Source organism: Postia placenta, assembly GCF_002117355.1.
Source record: "Postia placenta MAD-698-R-SB12 unplaced genomic scaffold POSPLAscaffold_1, whole genome shotgun sequence".
In the NCBI taxonomy this organism is placed as follows: domain Eukaryota; kingdom Fungi; phylum Basidiomycota; class Agaricomycetes; order Polyporales; family Adustoporiaceae; genus Rhodonia; species Rhodonia placenta.
In genome coordinates this window covers 3858379-3873233 of record NW_020169832.1, presented here as the reverse complement: position 1 = coordinate 3873233, position 14855 = coordinate 3858379, and the positions used below count along the sequence as shown (strand labels likewise).

At 51.9% G+C, this 14855-nt stretch overlaps 7 protein-coding genes across 7 annotated transcripts; 5 read left to right on the top strand and 2 right to left on the bottom strand.

Moving 5' to 3' along the window:
- Positions 1–111: 111 nt before the first annotated feature.
- Positions 112–396, top strand: POSPLADRAFT_1130113 (hypothetical protein; the record flags this gene model as incomplete). The annotated part of the gene is made up of 1 exon (XM_024483918.1): positions 112–396. A coding segment is annotated over one exon (285 nt), but the record flags the coding sequence as incomplete, so codon positions are not given.
- Positions 397–827: 431 nt separating this feature from the next.
- Positions 828–1624, bottom strand: POSPLADRAFT_1038317 (hypothetical protein; the record flags this gene model as incomplete). The annotated part of the gene is made up of 1 exon (XM_024477366.1): positions 828–1624. A coding segment is annotated over exon 1 (303 nt), but the record flags the coding sequence as incomplete, so codon positions are not given.
- Positions 1625–2380: 756 nt separating this feature from the next.
- On the top strand, positions 2381–4333 carry POSPLADRAFT_1128409 (hypothetical protein; the record flags this gene model as incomplete). The annotated part of the gene is made up of 6 exons (XM_024483735.1): positions 2381–2525; positions 2579–2763; positions 2813–2981; positions 3063–3164; positions 3211–3761; positions 3815–4333. 6 exons carry the CDS (start codon positions 2381–2383, stop codon positions 4331–4333), a joined length of 1671 nt encoding a protein of 556 aa, XP_024344908.1.
- Positions 4334–4501: 168 nt separating this feature from the next.
- On the top strand, positions 4502–4729 carry POSPLADRAFT_1116893 (hypothetical protein; the record flags this gene model as incomplete). The annotated part of the gene is made up of 1 exon (XM_024483477.1): positions 4502–4729. A coding segment is annotated over one exon (228 nt), but the record flags the coding sequence as incomplete, so codon positions are not given.
- A 2062-nt stretch (positions 4730–6791) lies between these two features.
- Positions 6792–7220, top strand: POSPLADRAFT_1128035 (hypothetical protein; the record flags this gene model as incomplete). Its single annotated transcript, XM_024483695.1, has 3 exons — positions 6792–6828; positions 6886–7015; positions 7070–7220. 3 exons carry the CDS (start codon positions 6792–6794, stop codon positions 7218–7220), a joined length of 318 nt encoding a protein of 105 aa, XP_024344906.1.
- A 76-nt stretch (positions 7221–7296) lies between these two features.
- On the bottom strand, positions 7297–10171 carry POSPLADRAFT_1177131 (hypothetical protein; the record flags this gene model as incomplete). Its single annotated transcript, XM_024488475.1, has 12 exons — positions 7297–7509; positions 7566–7662; positions 7726–7826; positions 7881–8164; positions 8223–8402; positions 8451–8532; positions 8606–8868; positions 8927–9057; positions 9184–9245; positions 9313–9740; positions 9794–9818; positions 9876–10171. The coding sequence occupies 12 exons, from the start codon at positions 10169–10171 to the stop codon at positions 7401–7403; spliced, it is 2058 nt and encodes a 685-aa protein (XP_024344905.1). The 3' UTR covers positions 7297–7400.
- An 852-nt stretch (positions 10172–11023) lies between these two features.
- On the top strand, positions 11024–13505 carry POSPLADRAFT_1127239 (hypothetical protein; the record flags this gene model as incomplete). The annotated part of the gene is made up of 6 exons (XM_024483600.1): positions 11024–11113; positions 11888–12204; positions 12257–12281; positions 12334–12961; positions 13016–13149; positions 13239–13505. 6 exons carry the CDS (start codon positions 11024–11026, stop codon positions 13503–13505), a joined length of 1461 nt encoding a protein of 486 aa, XP_024344904.1.
- Positions 13506–14855: the final 1350 nt, after the last annotated feature.

The window sequence follows — 14855 nt, the reverse complement described above, 5'->3', positions numbered from 1 at the left end:
CAATAGCTCACAAGCTCGCCCAAGGTTTTCGTAAATAACCAGAAATTCGCATGGTAAATACCCTCGGCTTTCCGTGCACTCTACTACGTTACTCACAAGTAAATTCATAGCGAGTCCTGCATTAAGGGTCATCGCTCCTCGTCGTGTCAGCATACAGATCGACCTCTGTACGAGATCAAGAAGAAAGGCCGTCCAGTATCGCAATGCAACAAGTGTCGTGAACTGCGTAGAACAAAGCGGATGCACAACAAGTGCAACTGTGTGCCCGGCGTCTGCACCGAACTATCCAGCAGCGAGAGCAATGAGGTTGGCTCATCAAGCGGGACGTCCTCGCCTGAAAAACGTGCAGTGACTCCTTTACTACTTCATGGTCGTACATCCTTACATGTCTCATAGCACGGCGCTTCAAACCCATTGCGCCTGCTCTGCCTAATGGTATTCAAGACCTCATTACACCGCAAGTTACACTTCGCCCTGTGTCTGCAGACTCATGGGTGCAAGGTAGGGCTCTCAATCTTAGCATCCTGAATCCTCATTCATTCTTGCTAGTTGACGCGACGCAGAGAGGCTGCTCGTGCAACAACCCCCTGAATTGCCGATGCTTCATAGCAAATGGCGTGCTCGGTGACAAGGCGTCTCGGAGTGCACAGCAACATGGACTCTCTACCCTTGCCGAAGCCGCCGCATTCTGTTGCACCGAGGCTGAAACCCAAGTCTCCATTCCACAGTCCAATCCTGTCAAGGTGGTTTCGCCGTGTCTTCCTGAACAGCGGGCGAAGCGCCGGAAGGAATCGTCTGACTGCTGTGCAGAGCGCCCATTCGAACCACTACAGTCCACACATTCCAAGCGAAGCAAGCTCGGTTCCCAGTCTCAGCCGTCACACTCACACACGCCATTCCGCGCTTGCGAGATTACGCTTCCCCCTCTTCGTTACACGGACTCAGGACCCGTGCCCAACTTCCCCGCGATCCCCCCGCTGAGCGCGATTACATCCCTCGCAGGCACAGGCTGCACCTGTGGCGTGGAGTGTACCTGCCCTGGCTGCGTGCAACACCGGGGGTCCCATCATGCGTCTCGCGATTTCGCAGATTGCGCGGACGGCTGCGGGACTTGCGTCGACCACGGAGCCGGTGCGGAACTTCCGGGGCCGCTTGCGTCCAGAAACCGCACCCCGGGTGACGATTCCGCGGATGCCGGAGCCCACATGAGCTTCCTGGATGCGTTTTTTGCTCGCGCAGCCGCGCTCCCTCCTCCGCCGAGCGCACGCCCTGCTCGGCTCGACGCGACCAACGTGACGGTGTACCCGCCGGCACTGTTCTGGGGCGCCGTAGAAGAGCGCGAGAGGCGCAGCGCGGCGTTTGGGCTGGTCACGCTGCCTCCCCTGCGTTGCGGTTGCGCAGGTGGGTGTGGGTGTCCGGAGGGGCAGTGCGCGTGTGGGGACGGCTGCGCTGGGTGTTGCGACGACGAGGGGGAACATGATGAGGGCTTCGTGGAGGCGCCACCTGTGCGAGTGCGTTAGCGAAGAACGCTGGTTGGATGGTGACGTTTCGTGATATTCTTTACTTCCTTTTGTATGGGTAGGCTCGTCCCTCTTGTTCATGCAAGATCCGAGACCTTATATTTATGATGCTTGTTCCACGGCGATGGTAATCTGTATCCAGTCATCTTTTCCTCCGCTCCTTACTCTGCTCCAACAGGTCTTTACTGTGTATTTTATGTGGTGTCTTACTGCGAGTGTGTTTGAATGAATTTTACGATCATAATCTGCGTGCCTATGCGTGCGACGAGGCCGACTTATTCACAGTCACTATTTTGCGTACGAAGCTGCGAGATCCGCGAACGCTGAATGTGGTATACGCTGGATACCAGTAAGTAATATGGTCTCTGCAGGAAAGGTTTTGCTAACGCCGGCAGCCATAATATGCTCTTTTTGGCAGTCTGCCTTCTTGAAATGGCAATAGCCTACACGAATGTCGACCAAAGCCTCTTCGTTCGCACAAATCCGGGCTTGTTCTTGCTAAACGCTTAACAAGACATGCATACAATCGTGAACACCGCACATACTGCATTCATACAAAATACGAGTACTGATGAGATTTGCACTCTTTCGGCGCTGCGGGTCATCGGTATGCTTACAATTACGTGCTGCTGTCCCTCGCATCCGCCTCCTCACACTCCGCAATTCTTGTCTCTCCCTCGGTATTGGGTATGCCCTCCATCACTGTGAACATATTCAATTTGTTTGGACTTCGAAGTTGTTTTGAATCTGACGCCGTCGACCAAGCGCCCAGATATGCTAGATCATCACGTGTGGCCATACGAGCGCCTGCATCATCATAGACTCTTTCCACCCGACTACACTCGTATTCTTCTGGCCAGATGTCTACCGCTGGCGAAGATGAGTTCACGCACCACCTAGCTATCAAGCTTTCAAGGGCTCTCAACATTGTAAATCCTAACGACCTCCTTGCCCGCCGCGTGCAAGACATTGCGAAGACGAACACTCTCGAAGGCTTCACAAATGGTTCGTCCTATTCATTATTCATAACTGCATGTCGTTTGCTTACTCTTGATTAGCGGCCAAGTCTTTCGGCAAGTTCAAGGACTCCTTTCTTGCAGAGCTGCATTCCGAGATTATATCACATGAGAAGCAGGAAGCGGCAGGGCTTACTCCTCAGCCGGTGCAAGGCATCGTCGTGTACGATAGCGAGGTGCTGGAACCTGACCCTGTCCGCCAGGGCGGCCTGATGCGCTCGGATGCAGTGCGTTCAGTCATGCGCTCACTTGTCCGACCTTCTGACCTTCGTGCAGAAACATACATTTCGTCAGCCTGCGAAACCCATTGAACCGCCTACTCCGAGAGCCTCCATTCTTGGACTCGACCGACTGGCACAGGAGAAACGCGCAGCTGCCGCTGCCAATGGCGAGGGGAGCAGGAAAAAGCCTCGGTTAGACGACGGCGAAGAACCTTTCTTCAAAGGTGAGTCTTATTGTTTTCGTGCTGTTCGACCGCTCATCCTGCTTTTGAATTGAGTCCCGAGCCTGCCTGCATCGCGAACAGCCAACATACGACAACGTGGCGAAGAGACACCGTCCCATCCCGGAGGTCTATCTGACACGGCTCGGAACAGGCTGGAGGAATACAGACGTAGACGAGAGCGAGGTGCGCTGCTGTTTTCCGTTTCGTGGTGCTACTTGCTTACCGGCAGTTATAGAAGGAATCAAGGCGGAGAACGAGCGGCGCGACGATGGTCCTCGTGGGCTAGGCGACTTCCAGCGGCGGCTGAATCGTGACCGTCCGAACGACTACCGCCGCAATGATCGCGACAGGGGATACAATCATGACCGTGACAGACGCGGGTGGGACGCTACCCCACGATCAGAGCGCGGGGGTCGCGGAGATGATGCCCCGAGTGTGCGGGTGCCGAACATTGGTTGGGACGCGACGCCTCGACGACAATCGTCTCCGTCTGCAACGCCTATGCGTAACCGGCGCTGGGATGCGCCGACCCCCCGGAGGCGTTCCCCTGTTGACGGTGAGAATGGGGATGGTTTGGCGGGAATGGGTCTGGACGCGCATGAGTGGGAAGAGGAGCAGATACGGCTCGATCGAGACTGGTACATGGGTGCAGAGGAGGGTGGAGTCGCAGGTGATGAAGAATTCAACCCACTCGCTCAATATGAGGATCTGGGAGCGAAACGGCAAGCAGAGGCTGCCGCAAAGCAAACAAAGAAGATTTCGGCGAAGCAGGCGCAATACGTGAGTGGTAACGCCAGCCATAGTGAGATAGTTTGTCTGACGCCAGGACGTAGAACGCAGATAATGATCTCTGGGAGGCAAACCGCATGCTCACGTCTGGTGTTGCGACTCGCAGGACGATCGATCTGTCGTTCGAGGACGACTCTGAATCATCTGTCCACGTTATCGTCCATGACCTCAAGCCTCCATTCCTGGACGGACGCACTGTCTTCACGCGTCAACTTGAGCCCATCAACCCTGTGCGTGACCCGACAAGTGACATGGCAGTGTTTTCGCGCAAAGGCAGTACCCTCGTCAAGGAGAAGCGAGAGCAGGCTGAACGTGCAAAGGCAGCTGCAAAGCTCGCTGCACTTGGGGGAACAGCTCTGGGCAACATCATGGGCGTGCAAGATGAGGAGGCACAAGCCGAGGGTGAGTATTTAATCTTCTCCTACAGATACATCGGGGTGGACATTCACGTAGTACCATTTGACCTGTGCCACTTATGTGACATGCAGCCGAGGCGGATGCAAAGGCCAAGGGTGGTGAGAAGGAGGATTATAAGGGCGACTCGAAATTCGCGTCGCACTTGAAGGTTGCATCCGGAGTCAGTAATTTTGCGAAGACGCGCACACTCAAAGAGCAGAGGGAATATCTACCGGCTTTCGCATGCCGTGAAGAGCTTTTGAAGGTCATCCGCGAGAATCAAGGTCTGTATGTCGACTTCGTCGCATCTTCAGAGAGCACTTACAGATTTTGCAGTCGTTGTTGTTGTTGGTGAGACTGGTTCTGGTAAGACAACCCAGCTTGCGCAATTCTTGTACGAAGACGGCTACTGCACCTACGGTATCATCGGATGTACGCAGCCTCGGCGCGTCGCGGCAATGTCTGTTGCCAAGCGTGTCAGTGAGGAGATGGAGTGTAAATTGGGAGCTACTGTCGGGTATGCCATCCGATTTGAGGACTGCACGTCGCCAGAGACCAAAATCAAATGTGTGTACCCCGAAGTCTAGGTTTGCGCACCTGAAGCACATACTAATTAGTCCTGGGCAGACATGACGGACGGTGTACTTCTTCGTGAGTCTTTGAATGAGGGCGACCTTGACCGGTATAGCGTCATCATCCTCGATGAAGCGCATGAGCGATCATTGAGTACCGACGTACTGATGGGTCTCCTGCGCAAGAGTGTGTCTCCCATTTCTACCGCTTTTACAATCTGGCTGACATTTACATAGTTCTCTCTCGCCGGAGAGACCTAAAGCTTATCGTCACGTCTGCTACTATGAACGCGGAGAAGGTGCCCACCTATTTTGGCTGTCTATCTATAACGAATGCTAACGCTAAGTGTAGTTCTCTAGTTTCTATGGCAATGCACCGACCTTCACCATTCCCGGACGTACCTTTCCTGTTGAGATCTTCCATTCCAAGTCACCTTGTGAGGACTACGTCGATAGCGCGGTGAAGCAAGTCCTGCAAATTCACCTGTCGCTTCCACCGGGCGACATCTTGGTCTTCATGACAGGTCAGGAGGATATCGAAGTGACATGTCAAGTCGTTCAAGGTATGCTGCGCTTCTGTCGCTCTTTACGAACCCACATTGAGTTGAATTTATCATCATAGAGCGATTGTCGCAACTGGACGAGCCTGCTCCACTCGCAGTCCTTCCTATATACTCGCAGATGCCGGCTGATTTGCAAGCGAGAATCTTCGAGCCAACTCACGATGGGCGGAGAAAGGTTATAGTCGCGACCAACATCGCTGAGACGTCTTTGACTGGTAGGTCTTCCCTGAAATGGTATTGTGTCACAATTTCTGACGTCATAATCCACCAGTCGATGGTATCTTGTATGTAGTGGATGGGGGCTACTCCAAGCTCAAGGTGTACAATCCGAAAGTCGGCATGGACGCGCTGCAGATCACACCGATCAGTCAGGCCAACGCCAACCAGCGTACAGGACGTGCAGGACGTACAGGTAGTGGGTATGTATCTTCCTGCAACCTAGTCTTAAAACGCCTATGTCTTATGTCGTCTCGCCACATTCAGGTTTTGCTACCGGTTGTACACTGAAATGGCCTTCCGGAACGAAATGTTCGCGAACAATATCCCGGAGATTCAGAGAACGAACCTAGCGAATACAGTTCTAATGTTGAAGTCGCTAGGCGTGAAGAATCTCCTAGAGTTTGACTTCATGGATCCACCTCCACAGGTTTGTGTCCAGATAGATGTTGCCTTCGGTCAAGTTGCTGATTCACGATTCAGGCCAACATGCTCAATTCCATGTATCAACTCTGGGTATTGGGCGCATTGGACAACGTTGGTAACCTCACACCGATTGGACGGAAAATGTCAGAGTTCCCAATGGAACCCTCCATGGCGAAGATGCTTATCGTATCGGTCGACTACAAGTGTTCGGCAGAGATGCTGACGATCGTGTCGATGTTGTCGGTACCGAGCGTATTCTACCGGCCAAAGGAGCGTATGGAAGAATCGGATGCAGCACGCGAGAAGTTCAACGTTCCAGAAAGTGATCACCTGACGCTATTGAACGTGTTCTCTCAGTGGAAGAGCCATGGGTGAGTTGAACGTTTGCTTTGTGTGTTCCTATCTAAGAACGCTACATCGGCAAGCTATCGTGATGATTGGGCACTACGGCACTTCTTGCACCCCAAGTTACTGCGGAAGGCTCGTGAAGTGCGAGCTCAGCTCGAAGACATTATGAAGTTCCAAAAGATGGAGCTTATCACCGCTGGCACCGATTTTGATGTGATCAGGTTTGTTCAATAGCAGCTGTTGCAGTGCGCCTTCACTGACTGCCATACAGGAAAGCGATCACAGCTGGTTACTTCCACCAAGCGGCTAGGGTGAAGGGTATTGGCGAGTTCGTCAACATCCGAACTGGCCTGCCAACGCATCTCCATCCGACTAGTGCACTCTACGGGCTAGGCTGTAAGTTTCTCTGCATCCCTGCCTGAACGGGACTGACCAATGCTTTATCAGATACACCGACCTATGTCGTGTATCACGAGTTGATCTTGACCTCGAAAGAGTATATGACGCAAGTCACATCCGTCGATGCGTACTGGCTTGGTACGTCAATGGCGAGATTTGAAGCATATATTCCGCTGACACTGCTTCGTTATCTAGCGGAACTCGGATCTGTCTTCTATTCCGTGAAGGAGAAGAACTTTGATGACCGCGGCAACAGACGCGTGACAGATCGTGAGTTCTCCAAGAAAGCCGAGCTAGAGACCGAGATGGCGAGGCAGCGTGAAGAGTACGTCGTTTCATCTGAAGGTAGTCTTCTGCTTATTTGTCGATCACTTCCCAGAACTGCAAAACAACTAAAGGAAGAGGAACTGGCCACACAAATATCGAAAGGGTCGGCTTCCAAAATCATCGTACCCGGTACACCAAAGCATACAGGCATTGGTGCGGGTGCTCGCGTTATTCAGACGCCCCGCCGTAGAGTGGGCATCTAGCTTTCCTGTAATTACCTGCATCGTATTCGTGCTGTCCAACTGATGTTATAGATACAATCCTTGTCCGTATATATGGAACATGTATAACCATTAATTATCATAGGCGTTGCTTTGGGATGTGTTCATTGCGGCTGTCACGGTAGGCAATCATTGGAGACACAGACCCTCCGACGTGTGTCATTACAAAAATGCTTCTGCTTGCAAACTCCATATTCTTGCATATTCTCCCCCATGCTTGAGCAATTCGTTATGCGTTCCAGTCTCGACGATCACAGAATCATTGATGTACCTGTGTTAGGACATATACTCAGCATTACACTCTGCAAATAAGACATGTATACGCACAGGATGAGGTCGGCATGTCGAGTAAGATTGCCAAATCTGTGTGATGAAAAAATCATCGTCTTGTTGCCCCGCAGATCGCGCAATCTCGCGAACAAGTCTGGACGAGTCAGTCAGGGATGAACTCGTTCGGACGGCGGACGAGATGAGATATATGACACACCGTGCTCTGCGGTTGGATCTAACGAGGCGCTCGGTTCATCGAAAAGCAGCAGACCGACTGGCGAGTCTTCTGTAACGATTGAGCGCATGAACATGCGGGCTCTATTTGGGGTATCAGCTATGAGCAGCGATAAAACATGTCTAAGCCGGGCTCACACAGCAAGCCTCTGCATCTGCCCGCCGCTGAGCCCATGGGTGCTCTTGTCGCTCATGTTTCCAACGAAACGCATCGCGCTATAGTCGACGGGGCGCCCAAAGAGCTTGTGCGTGCCTTCAGGTAGTCCCGAGTAGTAGTCGCTGACCGGGCGATTGAGATACGTATCAAAGCCCTCTGGAAGGCGCTCTATGAACTCTTCTGCGCCGCCTAGCCGGGCCGCTAAGCGGACATGCTCATCGTTCGCTGCTTCAGACGGGTTCCCGAGTGCAATATTGTCCCGAATCTAGACAGTCAGGGTGAGCGGGCAGCATAGGCGCTTCATAGGCAATCAGATCACTCACGGAGAGCGGGAAGTGCGTGTAGTCCTGGAAGAGCACAGATACAGCTTGGCGGAGGTCCGCCAATTTCAATGTGCGGATATCTTGGCCGTTGATCAGTATTTCACCCTCTTCTGGGTCATACAGTCGCACGATGAGCTTGAGGATGGTGCTCTTGCCTGATCCGTTGGCACCGACTATGACCTGGCTAACACAGTCAGCCACGATCGAGTATGTGCAAAAATAACGCACGCATAACTCCCCGGGGCCGACTTTGAAGGACACGTCGCGAATGGCGTATTCGTCCGTTCCAGGATACCGGTATGACACGTTCCTATGTACAATAGGAGCGGTAGAAAATGGTGAGCTTAACGATTACGATAGAAACCGGAGCGAGATTGGCTCACCGGAACTCGACAGACACCCCAGTCTTGACTTTCTGCGCAACCTCCGGGAAAGGGACAGTCCCATCGGGTATCTTGTTCGAAATATTCACCACTTCGTAGAGCTTGCGTACATTTCCGAGCTGGTCCGCGATCGAGCCGAACTGTTCCATGAAGCGGTACATGGTAAAACCGAAACGTTGTGTTGTACCCTGAATGAGGTTGAGCGAAGCAAGCGAAACAGGAATGTGCGCCGGGTGCTGGACGGCGCGGAGAGCGAACACAATCTATACATTTTGGGATCCGCTCAGCGGTAGAATGACGCTTCACCGCGATCATACGCACTTGAGGAAGTTCACGCCAGCAATCTTTCAGCAGGGACGTCAGAGTAAGTTTTTCGTGAAACTGCTGCTCTCGGACAATCTCCCAGAAATCAGCGGCCTTGTCACCAACACGCTGCGCTGCCCTCTTGAATTCTACAAGATACGACGGTATATAGTGCGGCTCTCAAACAGCGGGAATGACTAAAAGGACTGACCGGATGTACAGTACTCTGCCAAATTACCGGCCACAAATTCTTTGCGATGAGATGAGCCACTGACCAGATGTTTTAAGCCTTGCATTCTGATGTAGTCCTCGTTTTTTGTTGTTGCTGCCCATACTGCTGTAGGAAGTCAACATCTAGTCTCAGCAATCGAGGGGCAATAATACCAGACTCCCGAAACGCGAACCCTCTACGTCCGCCAAGCCAGTCAAAAACAGACTGAAGAAGGGAAATGGACGCCAAGAGAGGGCCGTCCTGCTGCTCCCTGAGAATCCTAGCAAGAACAGTGGTCTGTGAAACGATTTGAACAGCAGTCGAACCAGCCGTCGAGATCATCTGGAAAGTGGTCCAAGCGATGCTTCCCCTTGATGTACCACTGGCATCTTCGAGCTGTCGTTGAACAGCCGGGTCTTCAAAGGTGGGAAGATCGAGCCGTGCGCGTGCCTGAAAGAGGTGAACCGCATAGTGTTGTTTGAGGCGCGCCTGGAGTGGAAATGAGATACTGCGTTTTGCGTAATCAAGAAGTCGTTCTGTGATCGCGCATGCTATGCGACCGATCGAGACATGAAGCAAGAAGTTCTTGTCCACTGTGCGTGACTCCACAGCCGTCTGGACCTAAATTCGAATGTCAGACATTAGGACATACGCTGTGGCTTCAACAGACGTACAATCCCAAGCAATTGCCCGGAGTACCTACAATACATTGTTATGGATGCACAACCATTGTGTCATTGTTGAAGCAATACTCACCATAGTGAAGTGGCGGGAAGGAGCGCTTTGATAAACTCAACGGTCAAGTACAGGAGCAGTAACAACCAGCAGTTTTGTATTCCTGAGATGTCCTTGAGCATTTTCCAGACATACGGAAGACTCTGGGATACGCTTAGATAATGTTCTAATCTTGAGGTTCCCGGTATTCGTAAGCCGAGCACTTGCGCGCGTTCCTCGTATAGGTCCCAGACCCCAAGACGAGTATGGCTAACACGCTTCACATCCTCGGGATTGAAGGTCCCGCTGCGAGACGTTACCCTTCGAGAGCGCCTCATAGGGAGAGTGTAGGTGGTGTTCCGTGGGATGTCTTGCCTTCAGTAGTATTTATGTGCTGGCAATTGAAATATTGATCACTCCTACTGCGGTCTACGTGAGATGACTCAGTGCCCGCTATCAATAGATGCCGGAATGCGAGTAGGAGGCACCAGCTTACGCAGCACGCAGTCGTTACTAGTAGCACGTTGAATAACACTTACAACAGTTGTCGGACTTCGGTGGCTCAGATGGCAGTGAGATCATTGATTTCGATCACCCCATTTCCATATAAGGAATGTGCGATATTTCGACTGCGTGAACAACAACCATGACTCCATTCCATCGGAGTAGATTATAATCCCCAATACTAGAGCCACCAGTGGATGTTTACCCCAATGGATGGACATATTTGTGATGCCTCATTAATCAAGCAATAGTTGAAAGAGCGCTCGAAGCTGGTGGATGTGTCCATCAGCTGTATGGAACCGATGCCCCTACGTTCATCCTTGGCGCAGGTGTATTGAAAGAGCCGAAATCACCGTCTTCGCTGGGCAATGTAGAGGACGGTACGGTTCTGCCTTTCCCCAACCCCATGACATCCACGCGGCGCTTTCAAGCGTTGCTGAAGGACGAGTGTCGTCTTCCCTTACTTGGGGTCAGTGTCTTGCCAGGTCGTCAATGCGGGAGAGACGTCTGTTCTGTACGATCAACGCTCGCAGGCATGGTATGGATTACTGCCAGACGTGATGGGCTTAACAAGACCACATATTGGAGGTATAAAAGAGGTGGTAGGTAGAAGCGAAGGATCGTCAGCAAGCTGAACTTTCTACCTCGCCTTAGTCTCTGGTTACATCTCCCCGCCTCATATCGCCATGCAGTTCAAGTACCTCACTGTGGTTTTCGCCGCCTGGGCGTCCTTGTTAGGGGCCGCTTCCGCCCTACCTCAGCCGAGTAAGTACCCCGTAGTGTACTATGCGCGCTCCAGATTTGCAGTCGCTAATTGAACATGTTCTAGCTGGTGCCCCCATTGCTTCTGTACACCTGAGTCAATATGATGGTTCTGCACCAACGCAAACCGTGTTACTAACTTTACTTTATATTAGCCGCGAGCCCGGATAACTCCACGGTCTCCGTCGGGTTGGGATTCAACTACTCCCCCTAAATACAGCATTTGTAAGCATTTATCCACCTCGCATTCGGGACCCTACTCACCGTCGGATCTTCTCACAGCTTGTCTAACATTCGGTGGTGAGCCGCGATCAGATACAGCTAATGCTGGGCCGGGCTGATAGTCCCATCCCCAGCGATGACGAACGATCGTTTAGATATCAAGCATAGAACGGTTGCGTGATATTAGCTTAGTGACCTTGCAATGGTAGCCACGTGTGCGTCACATCGAATTGTACTCTAAAGTAGATCTTGTGTCGTGAATCAGTTTGAGGAAAGATGTCAATTATACTTGCATATTAACATCTTATCTGGGACAACGGCTTGGAATTCACAGGCTGATTCCTTTACAATATGAATCAGCGCATCATCATTCGGTCTGTCCGATAGTTCCTTTTTGTCCGTTCTCATCCCGTCCGGGACACCATGCATCATGAAGTACAGCGAGGGCGCTAGTGCGGGCGTCGATTGGCGTCCTACATAAAACAGATGATGGGATTCTCGCCTAACAGGCATGATGCATGAGGCGCTGTTGCTCTGCATATAAACCGATGGCGGCCGCATGATAGTCCAGCAACCTCTCCACTGCGATGAAAAAGTCGCAAGATGTCGAACCTGCGGCGGATGCATTTGACATCCAAGACCAAAAGCGCGTCAAGCATACACGCATCGGGGTCTGGGATCTCTACGAGGCGCGGAAGGACCCGCAGAAACTTGGTATTCCCGGAGCCGCTCTAGTTTATCAGTACAAACAGATCGTCCGAGCATTGCCATACCTTTGGACCGTGCTCAATGATGCTGTCAGAATCAAGAACGGCATCTTGCTTTTATCTCTCTACGCAGTAGTACAGATTTTGAAGGCACTCGTCCCTGCAGCTGCTTTATGGTGTGTTCCTTAGTGTTACTCCGCATCATCAAAACTGATATACAAGTAACAGGTACTCTGGACAGCTACTCTCTGTCGTGAGTGCCTGTCCACGAGTTGCCCGCAAAGAAATGCTCACGACTGGCACAGGTACAATCTGCTGCAGAGACCCGCACGGTCGATAGGTCGTTCCTTCTACGCGTGTTTGCGGGCCGTACGCTATGCGCAGTGGCAGAGCGCCTCCTCCGGTATGCTGAGAATGAGCTGTGCAGGCCCTTCACTACGCGCATGTACCACCATTTTGAGGTGCACCTCGCACGCGCGCGAGCACGGCTTGACGTCCCTACGTATGGCGATGTCGTCGTCAAGCGCCAGTTCCAGGAGGTGGACCCTGCGTTTTGCGGAAACCTCCCGTGGAGGTCTTTGGACATGATCGCGTCTGCGGTAACACTTGTGGTCCAGATGTTTACGCAGACGGCGGTGCTCTTTAGAATTTTGAAAGAGCAGCCGGATGGCCTGGTGCTCGCCGCCATTACCATAGCGCATTCGGCCTTCCACTGGTTTGATGATCAGTCTGAGCCCCTATATACTGCTGGAGGCAAGCCCCTGCATCGTGACTTTGAGGTTGCAACTAAGATCTCGTACACTCCAGCTGTATGGGCCGCGACGACTAAAAACGCCGACTTCATCAAGCTGGAAGGCTTGAGAACGCTCATTACTCAAACATGCTTCCGAAAGGAGCTCGTGGCTGGGAATCTGGGAACATACTGTGCATCAGGTAGATCAGCCTATATAAATGTCTCACTCGCATTGATGCTGTCATACCTGATAGAATTCAAGAGGATGGTGGAGCGTCTGGGAAGTACACCCCGCGGCGAAATGTATACACTCTCTGCGATGACTGACCGCCGCAGTATAATCAGCTTCAAATCTTTGCTCGAGAAATGCTGGGGTGAGCTACCTCAGGTTCGTTATAGTTTATCTTTATCTTTACACTGAATAGCTTGACTTACGAGAGCGTCACACCCACTTATTGCCGACTGTACCTCCCATAGGTTGTCTTTGCGCTACGGGCAGTGCAATATCCTGCTTCGATACCGGTGTCGCTCGCTTCATTGCAACTAATCAGGCAGACGGCGACTTCATTCGGTTCGGATGTGGCCTATTTTATCGAGACCTTCGGATCAATGGCAGAGCAGCTAAGCAGAGCTCGGCAGCTCTATGAAGTTGCCGAGATACCTAACGTTGTCCCGGACGGCCATGAGCCATTCCCGGAGAATGTGCAGAAGGCGCGAGCTGGGCTCGCTGTCGAACTCAAGTGAATAGCACAATTCTACATCATTGCAACATACATCACCTAGGTGCACGTTGGTACTACATCCCGAAGTTGACGCTATGCTTGCTAATAGGAATGTGTCGTTCAAAAACCCTGGCAGTGATGCATACGCTCTGCGAGATGTATCCTTCACGCTATCCCCGGGGCAGCTATGTGTATGTGACAATCAACTTGTCAAGTCTCACTGATCTGCTGACACTACATGCCCCATTTGTAGGTAATCGTCGGCTCCAATGGTGCGGGAAAGAGCACAATCGTCAACCTGCTCGTCCGTCTCTATGACGTGGATGAGGGTGTAATCTTCCTAGACGGGCGAGATGTTCGTACCTTGAAGCTTGCGGATCTCCGCCAAACAATTTCTGACTTGTTCCAAGATTTCCACAACTTTCCCTTGACAGTAAGCCATGTTCTTCCAATAATGTGCTCGAGTGTATGTATATCTGGTCCATTTGTGCAGATTTGAGACAATATCGCGCTTGCGAATCCTTCTAACTCGATCAGCGACGAACAAGTCCGCTTGGCTGCAAGACTAGGCGATGCCGAAGAATTCATAGACCGCTTGCCAGAAGGCTTCGACACATACATCGAGAGGCCGGTCAAGGACTCCTATCACGGCCTTCCGCCGAATACGCGCACCATCTTTGGCCGACCGCTAAGTGAATGGGCAACACGGGACATCGGGCTGAGTGGGGGCCAGATGCAGCGACTTGCCGTGTGGGTTGTGAATAAGAGCAGATAACTCATGTAATGACTGACTAACTATACAGCGCACGGACATTCATGCGCTCGGTTGTCGCTGAGGAGTCGGACGTCGGGCTGCTTCTCTTTGACGAACCAAGCGCGTCGTTGGATCCGACCGCGGAACACGGTACATTCCTTGCTACTGGTCTGTGTGCACTGATGTAACTGTTCACGGGCTCGACAGACCTGTTCGCGCAGTTGCGCGAGCTGAGAGGGAATAAAACGATGCTGTTCTCGTCGCACCGATTCGGAAATTTGACCAAAACATGCAGATATGATATTGTGAGTCCCTTATTCTCTGTAATTTGCTCAACATTAGTCTGACTCCGACTCTGTATACTCTCAGGTTCATGAATGGATCAATGCTCAAGGAGATGGGTACGCACGAGGAACTGCTAGAGTGTGATGGGGAATATGCAAAACTGTGGAAGCTACAAGCACAAGCATTCATGTGAGATGTCCTGATACTGTCTGATAGAGAAGTAGCTCGATAAAACCGTACAACGAGCGAAAGACATACCTAGAGAAATAGATTAACACGTGATCGTGCCACGCGTCGCGAACCCGATTGGGAACAGACAGGTTCCCATTGGTG